Consider the following 14,915-nt stretch of genomic DNA (forward strand, 5'->3'; position numbering starts at 1 on the left):
GTTAGCCAGGATGGTCTTGATCTCCTGACCTCGTGATCCGCCCGTCTCGGCCTCCCAAAGTGCTGGGATTACAGGCTTGAGCCACCGCACCTGGCAGATTGTCAGAATTCTATTCCAACCTTATAATGCTTATTTTGTTAGATGGCTGCTGCAAATATTAGTTGCCTTTTGCTTATATATGGGGCAGAACAGATACATTTTTGACAGTGACCCTTAATATGTAGATTGCTCACTACTGCCTGATACAGAGAATGACTTATTAGCTTAAAAATTTTGTAAAGAGGCTGGGCGCGGTGGCTCAAGCCTGTAATCCCAGCACTTTGGGAGGCCGAGACGGGCGGATCACGAGGTCAGGAGATCGAGACCATCCTGGCTAACACGGTGAAACCCCGTCTCTACTAAAAAATATAAAAAAAAAATTAGCCGGGCGAGGTGGCGGGCGCCTGTAGTCCCAGCTACTCCGGAGGCTGAGGCAGGAGAATGGCGTGAACCCGGGAGGCGGAGCTTGCAGTGAGCTGAGATCCGGCCACAGCACTCCAGCCTGGGCGACAAAGCGAGACTCCATCTCAAAAAAAAAAAAAAATTTTTGTAAAGAATTGTATTCTGTAGGCTATCTAGTTACATGGAAAAATGTTTATGATACACTTTTAAGTGAAAAGCCTGGTTATAAAACAGAATATATACTATGATCCAAATTTGGCAATATAAATATACATATATATATACACACATAAAAATACAAATTTTTTATAGACTGGAAGAAAAGAGAGTAAAATATTACAGTGTTAGCTTTAAGTGGCAGTCTTACAAGAAATCTTGATTTTGTGTATATTTTGTTATTTCCTAAAAGCACTATGATAAACGTATTATTTTGTAATCAGAAGAAAAACACAGTAAAATATATTTATTTAAATTCAATCAAAGACTTTCACTACTAAATAATATTAGAGAAGCTTGTAGTATGCAGTGCTCCCACCATGAACACCTAGAAAATCTTAAAACTACTGAAAATCTGTGTAAGAAGGGCCGGGGCAGTGGCTCACGCCTGTAATCCCAGCACTCTGAGAGGCTGAGGTGAGCAGATCACTTGAGCTCAGGTACGTGAGACCAGCCTGGGCAACATGGTGAAACCCTGTCTCTACAAAAATTAGCTGGGCATGGTGGTGCACGCTTGTAATCTCAATTACTTGGGAGGCTGAGGCACAAGGATTGCTCGAGCCTGGGAGGCAGAGGTTATAGTAAGCTGAGATGGCGCCATGGCACTCCAGCCTGGGTGACTGGGAGTGAAATCCTGTCTCAAAAAAACAACAACAAAAAAATCTGTGTGAAGGGTTCATAGAGCTACCAAGTGAGTGAAGACTTGAGATACCATATCCCAAGCAGAACAAAAGTGCAAAGAGGTGATTCTGATATTTAGTACCATTTTTTCTCTAATGGTACCTACCAATTCTCAATTGGTGGCTGAGTTGCTGAAAACTAAGTAGAGCTTCAAGAAGTCTTATGGGCTCAATGGACCAAAAAAAATAGAGATTGGGGCCCACCAAGTTATCAGTTGGGACCCCTGGAAAGCTACCCTAGAAACAGACGTAAAATGGAAATAGACCAGCTTTAAATCATTGTAATCTCTGACAGGTATCGGTTGATTTGCCCCTTTTCTATGTGCTTGCCGGAAGTAAAAGTAAATTCTAAATCCTCTCTGGAAGAAGACAAAATCATCCAGATACTCAAATTATCTCTATATATTTTAATATACAATAGCCAGCATTAAACACAATATTGCCAAGCAAACCAGGAGATAAGAACATTTGACTGAAAACCAAGAAACAGCTGTCCAGAGATACACTATAGGAATTACTAGACATGGATTTTAAAAATAACTGTTATTAATATGTTTAAGAAATTAAATTAAAATTAGGAAATTTTAACTGGAAATTAGAAATTTAAAAGTAATAAAATGTGATTTCTAAAAATAATACAATAACTGAAATGAAGAACAAAATAGATAAATGGAATAGCTGATTAGACAGCTGAAGAATGATGATGAGTAAAATAAATTTCTGCAGGAAATATATAGAAAATGTGACAAAATGTTTACATGTGATACAAATTAAAGGTCTACATACCTACATGTTACTGGGAGCCTAAAAGGAAAGAAGAGTATAGAGTAGAAGCAAAATTTTAAGTAATAATGACCAAGGATTTTTTTAATTAAAAAAAGAAAAAACCTCGAACAAGCACTATGAACCTGATGCAGTGTAATACAAAGAAAACCATATCTGGGAATACGATAGGAAAAGTGCTAATAACAAAAACCAACGTATAAATCTTAAACATGATCAGAAAAAACCATCTTCACAGGAGCAACAGTAAGACTGATGGCTAACGTCTCAGTAGAGACAAGGTCCTAGGAAGCAATAAAGCAACATCTTCAAAATGCTAAGCAAAAATAATTACCTACCTAGAACTCTACACTGAGAAAAAAATGCTTTAAAAAAGATAGTCAAATAAAATATGTTTAGACAAAACTGAGAGAATTCATCACCACTAAAGGAAATATTAAAGGAAATTCCTCAAATGGAAAATGATTTTAGATAGGAGCACAAACATGCAAGAAATGAAGAGCACTGGAAAGGATAAATATGGCCAATAATAAATGAATATTCACTGCATAAAACAGTAATAAAACAGTCTTATGGGATTAGAAACATATAGACACTTAAAATATATTTCAAATTTGTACATAAGATGGAGAGTAAATGAGTTTAAATGATCTAAGATCCTTTAATTTTCTAGAAATTGGTAAAAGTACTAATTAATATCAAACTTTTCAGTATGCAAAAGACACATGGTAACTGCTAAAATAATGTTAAGAATGTACATAACTAGCAAGCTAATTGAGGAGAAATATATAGTTTTAAAAATCAATCCACCTGTAATTCCAGCACTTTGGGAGGCCGAGACGGGCGGATCACGAGGTCAGGAGATCGAGACTATCCTGGCTAACATGGTGAAACCCCGTTTCTACTAAAAAAAATACAAAAAATTAGCCAGGCGAGGTGGCAGGCGCCTGTAGTCCCAGCTACTCGGGAGGCTGAGGCGAGAGAATGGCATAAACCCGGGAGGCGGAGCTTGCAGTGAGCCGAGATCCGGCCACTGCACTGCAGCCTGGGCGACAGAGCGAGACTCCGTCTCAAAAAAAGAAAAAAAAGAAAAAAATATCAATCCAAAAAAAGACAAGAAAGGAGAGAAAAAGGAACACAGACCACATGGACCAGCTGGGCAAACAGAGAACTAATAACAGAATGGTAGTTACAAAGCTAACCGTATTTGTAAATACATTAAGTAAATGGATTATATACTAGAGGTTTTTTTTAAATAAAGATTTTAGGCCGGGCGCGGTGGCTCAAGCCTGTAATCCCAGCACTTTGGGAGGCCGAGACGGGCGGATCACGAGGTCAGGAGATCGAGACCATCCTGGCTAACACGGTGAAACTCCGTCTCTACTAAAAAAATACAAAAAACTAGCCCCGGGAGGCGGAGCTTGCAGTGAGCTGAGATCCGGCCACTGCACTCCAGCCTGGGCGACAGAGCGAGACTCCATCTCAAAAAAAAAAAAAAAAAGATGTTAACTGGATTTTAAAACCCACAAAACTCATTTATATGCTGTTTATAAGAGTCACCTTAAATTTAAGGACATGGAAAGGTAGAAAGTAAAAGAATAGATGAGACATATAATAGGCAAATGCTACCAAAAGAGCTAGTATAGCTTACAAATATGACAAAGAGAAATCTTTTAGAGATGAGAGCTATTTCATGATAATATATGTTTTAGTCTACTAGGAAGACACTATTGCTAGACAGTCTACTAGCAATTCTAAGTTTGTGTGCACTTAATGACAGTCTGAAAAACATGTAAAGCAAAACTAAAAAGAGAAAGAGACAAAGTGACAATTGTGATGTGGAATTTCTAAATGTACCAAAAATAATTATTTTCATATAATGCCTGTGGATGATTAAACTTTCTGTAAAACAACTTAGCAATATCAATTAAAAGTTTTAAAGTTGCTCATACCCAATAGGTATGTCCATTTCTAGGATGTTCAGAATGACATTTTATAAATTTTAAAATTATAAATAATCTAAAAGTCAAATAACTAGGAAACGTTGAATAAATAATGGCACATATGATGCATTTGGTGGAATGCTATAAAACAATTTTTTAAATAAATTAAAAAATAATTTTATCATTATCAAAATAATTACCATACAGCAATTCTGAAAAGTGTATATTTATTTCTAGGAGTCAGGACAAGGTGATTTTGAATCTGTTTCCTAAGAGATAATAGGATAGTTGACACAAATTAAACTTCTTTCTTTTTCTGAGACAGAGTCTCGCTCTGTTGCCCAGGCTGGAGTGCAGTGACATGATCTAGGTTCACTGCAACCCCCGCCTCCTGGGTTCAACTGATTCTCCTGCCTCAGACTCCTCAGTAGCTGGTATTAAAGGAGTGCACCACCAAGCCCGACTAAGTTTTTTTGTATTTTTAGTAGACTCACGGTTTCACCATGTTAGCCAAGCTGGTCTTGAACTCCTGACTTCAGGTGATCCACCCACTTCAGCCTCCCAAAGTGCTGGGATTACAGGCGTGAGCGACCATGACCAGCCTAAACTTCTTATATGACTGTTGCTTAAGGAGAAATAAAACCTAACATCTCTGAATAAATTCAGAGGGTAAAGAACATTGATAGAGGAGAATATCCTATACAATTAAGTTATATTCCACTTGTTCTAGAAACCCATTAACAAGAATTTCTAATTAATTATCTCTCACTAGTGTTAGTAACAAGAAAGAAGAAAATAAAATATTTTAAAACAAAAAAATGTGAAATGAGAACATAAATACCTTGTGAGCCAAGTGGAAGAGGAGGCGGTTTTGGAGTCGGCTTTTTGAAGCTGAAAAAAAATCCAAGTTGCTTATTAAAGAACTCAATAGTCTAGCAGTCCCTTGTAGGAATGAAATGAGACTTGGACGAATCTTCCCAAATCCTTATTTATCTGATCTTAATATGTCTCTGCTAGAATACATATTGTTGGCCGGGCGCAGTGGCTCACGCCTGTAATCCCAGAACCGTGGGAGGCCAAGGTGGGTGGATCATGAGGTCAGGAGATCGAGACTATCCTGGCTAACACGGTGAAACCCCATCTCTACTAAAAAATACAAAAAACTAGCCAGGCGTGGTGCGGGGTGCCTGTAGTCCCAGCTGCTCGGGAGGCTGAGGCAGAAGAATGGCGTGAACCCGGGAGGCAGAGCTTGCAGTGAGCCGAGATCACACCACTGCACTCCAGCCTGGGCAACAGAGACTCTGTCTCAAAAAAAAAAAAAAAGAATACATATTGTTTGAGTCTGGTCTCCACCTGCAGTAGCAGAAACAGCATCAAGAACTAGAAGAGAAATGTGCTAAGATTCTGCTCTTCTCCACTGGTTGTTCTACCCGATCCTATTACGGTGATCCACAATACAATACTCCACATGCATGGTTATAGTAACAGCCCACCTCTGTGTTGTTCATATACCAAACCAAACAGTGGTAATAGACACCCATGGTCATCTCAATGTGTGCATGAATCCACTCTCATTCACCTCTTAGTCCCAGTATTCTTTGTTAATTCCTTCTGGTATCTCCTTTTCCACAATTATACTGCCATATTTTCCTAAATACTAGCCCAGTCTCTGTTTCACAGATTTTCTAGCATAATTATGTGCCATACTGAAACAGGCAGTCAAGCAAAAATGTTAACGGCTTTTAAGTTCCAAATCTCCTTTGCACTCTTGGAAAACTTTCTGATTCTGGATAACCGATTCTATCTCTTTTACAGAAAAAGTCATACTTCAATGTATAAGAAAGAAAAAAAGAAAAAATTATATGGAAATAGAGATAGCTACCATGATCACCTTATATGTGTCTAACACTGTTCTTAGCACAGATAAAGCCTAGAAATATAAGATAAAGTAAGTAACATAAAGGACCTAATAACTAAATTAGGAAAAACTACATTGGTACATATGAAATAATTTGGGTACAAATCAAGAAAGGCTTTGCTGGGTGTGGTGGTGGGCATTGTCTGCAGTCTCAGCTACTCAGGAGGCTGGGGCTAGAGGATGGCTTGAACCCAGGAGTTTGAAGCTATAGCATGCTATGCGCACACCTATGAATAGCCACTGTACTCCAGCTTGGGCAACATAGTGAGACCATGTCTTTAAAAAAAAAAAGGCAGGGGAGGGATAGCATTAGGAGATACACCTAATGTAAATGACGAGTTAATGGGTGCAGCACACCAACATGGCACATGTATACATATGTAACAAGTCTGCACGTTCTGCACATGTACTCTAGAACTTAAAGTATTAAAAAAAAAAAGTCTTCAAGTTCCATGTCTGCCATGAATTTGGGCTAAAATTCTTTATATGTATAAATTAATTCTACCTTGAATACATTCTTCCCTATCAAACATTACAGTGCCCACTTTCTCTGCATTTCCTTGACCTTAATTTGGTTCATCCTTTAATTAACTTTTTTTTTTTTTTTTTGAGATGGAGTTTCACTCTTGTTGCCCAAACTGGAGTGCAATGGCTCGATCTCAGCTCACTGCAACCTCCGTCTCCCCGGTTCAAGCGATTCTCCTGCCTGAGCCTCCTGAGTAGCTGGGATTACAGGCATGCGCCACCACACCTGGTTAATTTTGTATTTTTAGTAGAGATGGGGTTTCTCTATGTTGGTCAGGCTGGTCTCGAACTCCTGACGTCAGGTGATCTGCCCGCCTTGGCCTCCCAAAGTGCTGGGATTACAGGTGTGAGCCACTGCGCCCAGCCATCTTTAACTTTTTCTACCATGTTTCCCTTTTATTCTTATTTTCAAATTTGAGTACAATTGTCCTGAGATGAATATCATATGTAAGAAAGCAGAAGGGATGATTTCTGGATTCTTCAAACTGAAATTTCTGGGTTTCTCACTTAGATTAAAACAGGTGAAAAGCAGGGGCAGGCGCGGTGGCCTCAAGCCTTATAATCCCAGCCACTTTGGGGGCCGAGTGGGTGGGCATCCGAGGTCAGGAGATCGAGATCATCTGGCTAACATGCGTGTAAACCGCCTGTAGTAAAAAAAAACAAAAATCTTTAAACTTCCAGCTACTCAGCCGAGGCTGAGCAGGAGAATGGCGTGAACCCGGGAGGCGGAGTTGCAGTGAGGCTGAAAGAGCCGAGCCACTGCACTCCAGCCTGCGGCGAAGCAGAGTGAGGACTTCCCGTCTCACAAAAAAAAAAAACAAAAAAAAAGAAACAGGAAAAGCAGCCATAAAGTTCACAGCCATAAGAGCCTGAAAAAAACTGTACCTAACTACCACTAACAGCATGCCCATCCTCCCGTGATGCGGCCTAAGAAAGACACCTGGCCCTTTTTCTTCTTTTGTCCTTCTGCTTTTTGGCTGTAGCCTGGTGGGGTGTAGCACTAACTCTCTTTAAACATCGTTACTCAAATCCAATATTCTTTGAGAACTAAAGCTATTTTTTTAGCTTTCTAATATCAATTTTTTTTCTCAAGAGAAAAAGGAATACATTAAGTTTTAAAATCTTCAAAACGACTCTTCACTATGAATGAAGAATATCAGATATAAGAGCACCTTTACCTTTAAATCCAGCTGCTTCAGCTTGTTTATACATCCCAAGAAAGAAGTAGGTGCAAGCTAGGTTCACCCAGACTTCAGAATTACAATTTTCCTCTTTTGTAGCATTTTCGTATTCCTGAAATACATAGTAAGCAGTGATCTCGTTTTGGCAGCAAAGCAATCGATGGGCCATTCTTCCATAATGGAATAGGATTTCATACTGAGATTAAGTAACTTCACATTTAGGGAATCCTACATGCTCTGCAATTATTCTATACCTGAAAAGGTTAAATGCTGAAGCTAAGGCTCAATCCTATATCTGCAGGGCTATTGTCCATATAATCTTACACTTGTGGTTTTTGTCTCCCAATTAATACTGATAGGGACTAACAAACAACAGAAACAAAAAGTAACTGAAACATTTTATTTCTGCTAACTTAAAAAGACATACAAGATACCCTTTAAGAAATTCACACGCTCGCTGGGCGCGGTGGCTCAAGTCTGTAATCCCGCACTTTGGGAGGCCGAGACGGGCGGATCACCAGGTCAGGAGATCGAGACCATCCTGGCTAACACGGTGAAACCCTGTCTCTACTAAAAAATACAAAAAAACTAGCCGGGCGAGGTGGCAGACGCCTGTAGTCCCAGCTACTCGGGAGGCTGAGGCAGGAGAATGGCGTAAACCCAGGAGGCGGAGCTTGCAGTGAGCTGAGATCTGGCCACTGCACCGCAGCCTAGGCGACAGAGCCAGACTCCGTCTCAAAAAAAAAAAAAAAGAAAGAAATTCACACGTTCAGTTAACTTAAAATCTGATGGCTTTAATATACGACAAGTTTCATTTCATTCTAATTGCTTTCTGGCTTTTTTGGCATGGAGGGAGTCTTCGTATTTTAAAATGTTTTGTTTTTCCTGCCAAGGATACTTTCTGAGACTCACTTTGTCAACGACATTTTCCATATACTCTCACTTTTTATCAGTCTTTCCCAGGTGCCTTTATTTCATTTTCTTACTACATGTGGGTTGTTCTTTCTATCCTCCTATGCCTTTTGCAAATACTGCCAGCCTCTATTCTGTCCTTTTCACATCTTCCCTTTCCCTTCACCAACTTTGTTCCTCTGTTCTTCATTTCGCCTCCTCATTACCTGTCCTCGAATATTTTCATTTTAGTTATGGAGGTTCTTCAAATTTGCTTAGATTACATCTTGGGAATGAGAATATGTAGGAAATGTGGCTGGGAGTGGTGGCTCACGCCTGTAATCCCAGCACTTTGGGAGACCGAGGCGGGCAGATCACGAGGTTAGGAGATCGAGACCATCCTGACCAACATGGTGAAACCCCATCTCTACTAAAACACACAAAAAAATTAGCCAGGCATGGTGGCGCTCACCCGTAGTCCCAGCTTCCCCAGGCGGGGGTGGTATGAAGCAGGGGAATCGCTTGAACCCAGGAGGCAGAGCTTGCAGTGAGCCGAGATCGCGCCACTGCACTCTAGCCTGGGTGACAGAGCAAGACTCCGTCTCAAAAAAAAAAAAAGAAAGAAAGAAAGTAAATCCATAATCCCACTGATTAATTACTGTAGATGGGTAGGGTTTACAATGACCAAGAAAAACAATTTCTCCAAAACAATTCTACTTGTAAAAATATAAATATAATCATTCCTATGTCTAAAAATAACCAAGCAAAGGAAAAGTGAAATTCTCTTGAGAGAAGACTCATGAAAGTTTCTATCAAAATGGCTTAATGGCTTAATTTTCCTTTTCTGAAGATTTACTTAATAAATGCTAATACCAATATGTTGTACAATCTCATTAGTATGCATGTAAAAGTACAAAGTACACAAGATACATGTACTTATACAGTAGCCCTCCTTTACCCACAGGGGTTATGTTTAAAGATCCCTAGTAGATGCCTGAAATCTTGGATAGTACTGAATCTTATATATACTATGTTTTTTTCCTATACATACACACCTATGATAAAGTTTATAAGTTCGGCACAATAAGAGATTAACACCAATAGTGGATAATAGAACTATAACAATATATGGTAATAAAAGTTATGAGGATGTGGTCTCTTTTGCTCTCTCTCTCTCTCTGAAAATATCTTATTATACTGTCCTCACCTATTTTTAGACTGAGATTGACCTTGGGTAACTCAGATTGACCTCGGGAAGCAAAACCATAGACAAGGGGGAACTACTGTAATAGAACGTATTAACATATAGACGATTACTGAAGCCATAAATTTTTACAAAGTCAGTGGTTGCCTTCATTAACAAGTATAATTGAGGAATGCAAATAGGTAACTTCTTTTTGTTTCCTTCTGCATTGTTTGAATTTTACCATGAACGTGTATTATTATAATATAAAGTTTAATAACATTTTAAACACAGTTCTGTTTGGAAAAAACTTTTTTTACACTAACCTCCAGAGCTCTCTTGTAGTCACCCAGGTGAAAGGCACAATATCCAATCCACAAATTAGTATCCTCTTCTTCTTCCCCAACATGACGTTTGAACTTCAGGTTAAAAATGTATTTAAAAGCATGAAAATTTGAATAGTAAACTCTCTGTTTAAAAAAAAATGCTATGTTGGGTTACTAACGAACAACAGGCAATCTAAGTATTAGAAGCATGACAATATGAGGTTTAATTAAACCTATACCTATAGGACAAGTATCTTCTAATTATCATAGAAGTTTATATTTTCAAATATTTGACATTTGGCTTTCTGTATTTACTGATATTATACTCCAGAAAGCATTTGAGTTGCCTAACAATTCTGGGTGATATATAAGGAAGAGAATTATGTAAAATATTTAGAGCCAAATAACTGAAGGTTAGAGAGGCTGAACCATGAACTCAAGGCCACATGGCCAGTATGTGTGCTGTCAGGGACTTAAAGAAATGCCTGACTCCAAAGCTCATGTTGTCACCCTCTGTGCTCTACTGCATTTAACCTCCCGCTTCAGTCCCATTGCATTAGCACACACATATATTTACTAATAGGTTGTAAGCTTTCACTGAGGACAAGCCATTAAATCTTTCTATTACCCTTGAGCAGGCTAGCTTACCAGGTCTACAAGAGTTAAGGATGTTCAGAAGACTTGGCCTCACTTATGTCCATTGTGAACAAGTATTTATGAATTCCTCAGCCAACAAAAGAAAAGCCTTATTTTGGAGGAAAGGACTGAGATCTTGACAGAGAATTCTGAATTTCCACGGTAAGATAAGATTTTTTTTTTTTTCACTCTACAGGGTGATAAATCAAATAGTGAACCAACACATATTTACAGAGCATCACTATAGAACTTAAGGGGCCTCAGTCATTACAAGATGAAGACATCCCTTTGATACTTTCTTGTCTGGACTAAGAATTTACTCCTGTAGCTAACTCTACAACATTAGAAATCCTCCTCATACCAAATGCTATGAATATGAGTATAGTGCCTTAATTCTGGAGATATTCTCATGTGAGGTCTCCCTGAATTCCCTGGAGCTACAGGAAAGCGCATGAGACTTCCTCACCCCAAACCATAGTAGTTTCCATTCCCATACAGCATGGTACTCCAACTAACTACGTAAGAATGTAAGCAAAGAGCAGAGCCTCCCTGCCAACTTAAAGGCAGTCTGGCCCTGTAGTCCCAGCATTTTGGGAGGCCAGAAGCAGGAGCATCCCTTGAGCCCAGGAGTTCAAGACCAGCCTGGGCAACATGGTAAGACCCCCATCTCTACACACACACACACAAACAGCCAATCAAATGAAAATTAGCCAGGCATAGTGGCACATGCCTGTAGTCTCAGCTACTTGGAGGCTGAGGTGGAAGACTGGTGTGAGCCCTGGGAGGTTGAGGCTGCAGTGAGCCACCATCACGCCACTGCATTCCAGCCTGGGCGACAGAATGACACCCTGTCTCAAAAATAAAACAAAATAAAGGCAACCTGGTGTTATACAATAAGGAAAATGTGGTCACTGTCTTAGAGAAAAAAGAGGGAAACAGACTGACGAAAATAGATATATAGCACTCAGTCCACTGATTCACAGAACTAGAAGGTTTCTCCATGCCAACTCCCCCACTGCAAAGATGAGAAGGCTGATGCCTAAAAAGCTAAACAACATGTTCAATACCAGAGCACTTAGTAAGAAGGCGAACTAGGCCGAGGGCAGTGGCTCACGCCTGTAATCCCAGCACTTTGGGAGGCTGAGGCAGGTGGATCACCTGAGCCCAGGAGTTTGAGACAAGCCTGGCCAACATGGTGAAACCCTATCTCTACTAAAAATGCAAAAGATTAGCTGGGTGTGGTGGCGGGCATCTGTAATCCCAGCTACTCAGGAGGCTGAGGCAGGAGAATTGCTTGAACCAGGGAGGAGTAGGCTGCAGTGAGCTGAGATTGCGCCATTGCACTCTAGCCTGAGTGCCAAGAGTGAAAGTCCATCTCAAAAAAAGAAAAAAGAAAAAACAAGAAAGTGAACTATACATGGAAGATGGAGAAATACATGTAAAGCTAATTATAACAATTATTAACAGTAGATTCAGAGTAATATGGATGGAGTAGCATTTTAAGAGAAATGACTGTGGCACAACACAACCAGACCATGCTGTCAGAACTCTTCATTCTTTGGTGCAGCCCTTCACCCTCCTGTAACATGTGCTTCCCACAAAGCAGTTTTACAAAGCGCAGTCTCCTGGGACCATCTCCATCAGAGGCACTTAGACTACTCACCTTAAAATGTAGATTCCTGAGTACCACTGCAGACCTACAGCAGGAGCCCAGGAATCAATATCTTATTAAGTACCCTAGGTAATTCCAATGTCTATTAAAAGATGAGAACTACTGCCATGGAGATTTGAAATATTCTCTGGGGCTATAATATTTTCAACCATACGCATGTTAGAATTATTTAAATTTGATCAAAATTTTAGAACACATAATAGGAAAAAAATTCATACATTGGTCAAGGGTTGGGATAAGCAATGTGTGAAATGACATTGTATTAAATGTCCCTTCACATTTTTAGATTGTGATCACCATTGGTAAACTAAACATACTCAAAAGTGGCCCTCAAAAAATTAGGTTTTTCTTTTGTTTGTTTGTTTGTTTGTTTGTTGAGACAGAGTCTTGCCTTGTAGTCAGGCTGGAGTGCAGTGCAATGATCTTGGCTCACTGCAACCTCCGCCTCCCAGGTTCAAGCAATTCTCCACCCTCAGCCTCCCGAGAAGCTGGGACTACAGGTGCATGCCACCATGCCCAGCTAATTTTTGTATTCTTAAGAGACGGGGTTTCATCATGTTGGCCAGGGTCTCTATCTCTTGACCTCGTGATCCACCTGCCTTGGCCTCCCGAAGTGCTGGGATTACAGGCGTGAGCCACCGCGCCCAGCCAAATTTAGTTTTTTAGTTCATTTTTTTTATCAGGTTTATAGTTAATTTAGAATCCGGAATCTGTGCCTGACTAGATTTACAGGGAATTTGTACAGGAAGCCTCAGAATGCACGCACCTATTACAACAGCATAGCAACCAGCATTCTCACCTAGTCATTCATCTACAGTCTCGTATTCACACGCTAAGAAGCAACGTTCTTTGGGCATTACCTCCAATAGGGTAATAGCTCCAGTGAAATCTCTTTTTGAAAGTAGCTCCTCTAGTTTTGGAATCTTCCTACCTTTCTTCTTTCTTTTGTCAGTGGGCTGTACGCCTCTGCCTACAGCAGGTTTGGCCCTTGAAAGCATCTGTAAAAGAAACAAAGATAGCTGTATGGTTCAATTCTGATGATCAGATTTAAACTGAGTGTTGCAGCTCTGTAGTTTGTAAGTCAAGGCCGGGCACGGTGGCTCACGCCTGTAATCCCAGCACTTTGGGAGGCCAAGGCGGGCGGATCAGGAGGTCAGGAGTTCGAGACCAGCCTGATCAACATGGTGACACCGCATCTCTACTAAAAATACAAAAATTAGCCGGGCGTGGTGGCAGGCGCCTGTAGTCCCAGCTGCTCAGGAGGCTGAGGCAGAAGAACGCTTGAACCTGAAGGCGGAGGTTGCTGTGAGCAGAGATCACACCACTGCACTCCAGCCAGGGCGACAGAGCGAGACTCCGTCTCAAAAATAAAAAAAAAAAAAGTTATAAGTCAAATCCTTAACAACGAACCCCAGGGAAGCCTATTTAAACTTGCTTTGTAACAAGTATTCTAGTAGAAGAGCCATCACCCAATACTTAGGAAGGACCAAACAGCTACTCCCAACTTTATCTTCACTGGCTAGAGATGCTTTCGCACAGCTTCTGTCATCTCAGCTTTCCCTTCCTCTGCTTCCCATCCCACAAGTGGTTTAGATGTGGGTAAATGGAGAAGCAGGAGGGAAGAAAGCATCGAGGTATTTACAGTTGCATCCCTGTCCCCCGTGGGAACACAGGGAGAGCTGGGAATTACCCTCTGCGGACACACCTAGACTTTACACAGAGGTGTGCTGGGAACCTCGAATCGCAAGCCTCAGGACCTACTCAAAGTAATCCCTCACTATTCAGAGTCACTAACCATCTTGACGTCGGTCTCGTGAGTCCCCTCCAGACAGCAAAGGCCGCGCCTCAGCGTTTCGCCGCATCCACACAGGGCGCTCTGTCTCCACGGCAACCCCGCCGGGAGGCTGGTACGTCGGGGAGAAAAGCTCGTTGGAGAACCAGCGCCCGCGGCTTCTTGGTTCCGTGCAGCTTCTGCCGCGGAAGAGCAGAGGTTCCTCTTGGGAGGAGAGCGTCGTTCTCTGTGCTGAGAGCGAAAGTTTGGTTGTGTCTCTATTTATGAGATTACTTTAGGAAAAGGCGAATTGGAATGGCATTGTTTTTCAAATGCAAGTTTTCTGGGAAGGAAATTTTCAGGACCACTTCCGTTTTGGGCCGCGTTGAACTCCATAGCAACCCTTGGCTGCGTGCACCGCAGAATCTTGGTCTCTGGCTGGTGCGGGAAGCTTAGAAAATTTCTGCTGAAGGACTTGTAGTTCTGTGATTTGGAGGCAGGAGTGCATCAAAATACAGTTTCCTATTTCCACAGATACACCTACACACAATAGAGAACTGTAATAAATATTTGTCGATTGGATGACTTAATTTATCTATCTTACTCCGGAACCCAGTTAATACAGGGGCAACCATAGTCTTTAAATTCACAAAATCGTGAAATGTTAGAGTTGGAAGGGACCTTTCAGGACCTCTGGTCAACCCCTCAGAATTAACAGACTGAAGAACTAACATCTTGTTAGTTAACTA

At 40.8% G+C, this 14,915-nt stretch overlaps 1 protein-coding gene across 6 annotated transcripts in view; it reads right to left on the minus strand.

Annotated features, from left to right (window-relative positions):
- IFT56 (intraflagellar transport 56) overlaps positions 1-14,301 on the minus strand; it is a 69,422-nt gene extending 55,121 nt beyond the window's left edge. For 2 of the 6 annotated variants that reach the window (XM_017880376.1, XM_017880377.1), the window contains exons 1-5: positions 14,191-14,301; positions 13,256-13,393; positions 10,088-10,180; positions 7,685-7,799; positions 4,905-4,954 (exon numbers count right to left, since the gene is read on the minus strand). In XM_017880376.1, the coding sequence (XP_017735865.1) occupies positions 4,905-4,954; positions 7,685-7,799; positions 10,088-10,180; positions 13,256-13,393; positions 14,191-14,193 (399 nt within the window). In that variant the 5' untranslated portion in view covers positions 14,194-14,301. Of the gene's footprint in view, positions 1-4,904; positions 4,955-7,684; positions 7,800-10,087; positions 10,232-13,255; positions 13,394-14,190 lie in introns of all 6 variants that reach the window. The other 4 variants (XM_017880375.1, XM_017880374.1, XM_017880380.1 and 1 more) reach the window with 2 other exon arrangements.
- Between the last annotated feature and the right edge of the window lie 614 nt (positions 14,302-14,915).

Source organism: Rhinopithecus bieti, unplaced genomic scaffold (genome assembly GCF_001698545.2).
Source record: "Rhinopithecus bieti isolate Rb0 unplaced genomic scaffold, ASM169854v2 scaffold_11401, whole genome shotgun sequence".
NCBI classification, from domain to species: domain Eukaryota; kingdom Metazoa; phylum Chordata; class Mammalia; order Primates; family Cercopithecidae; genus Rhinopithecus; species Rhinopithecus bieti.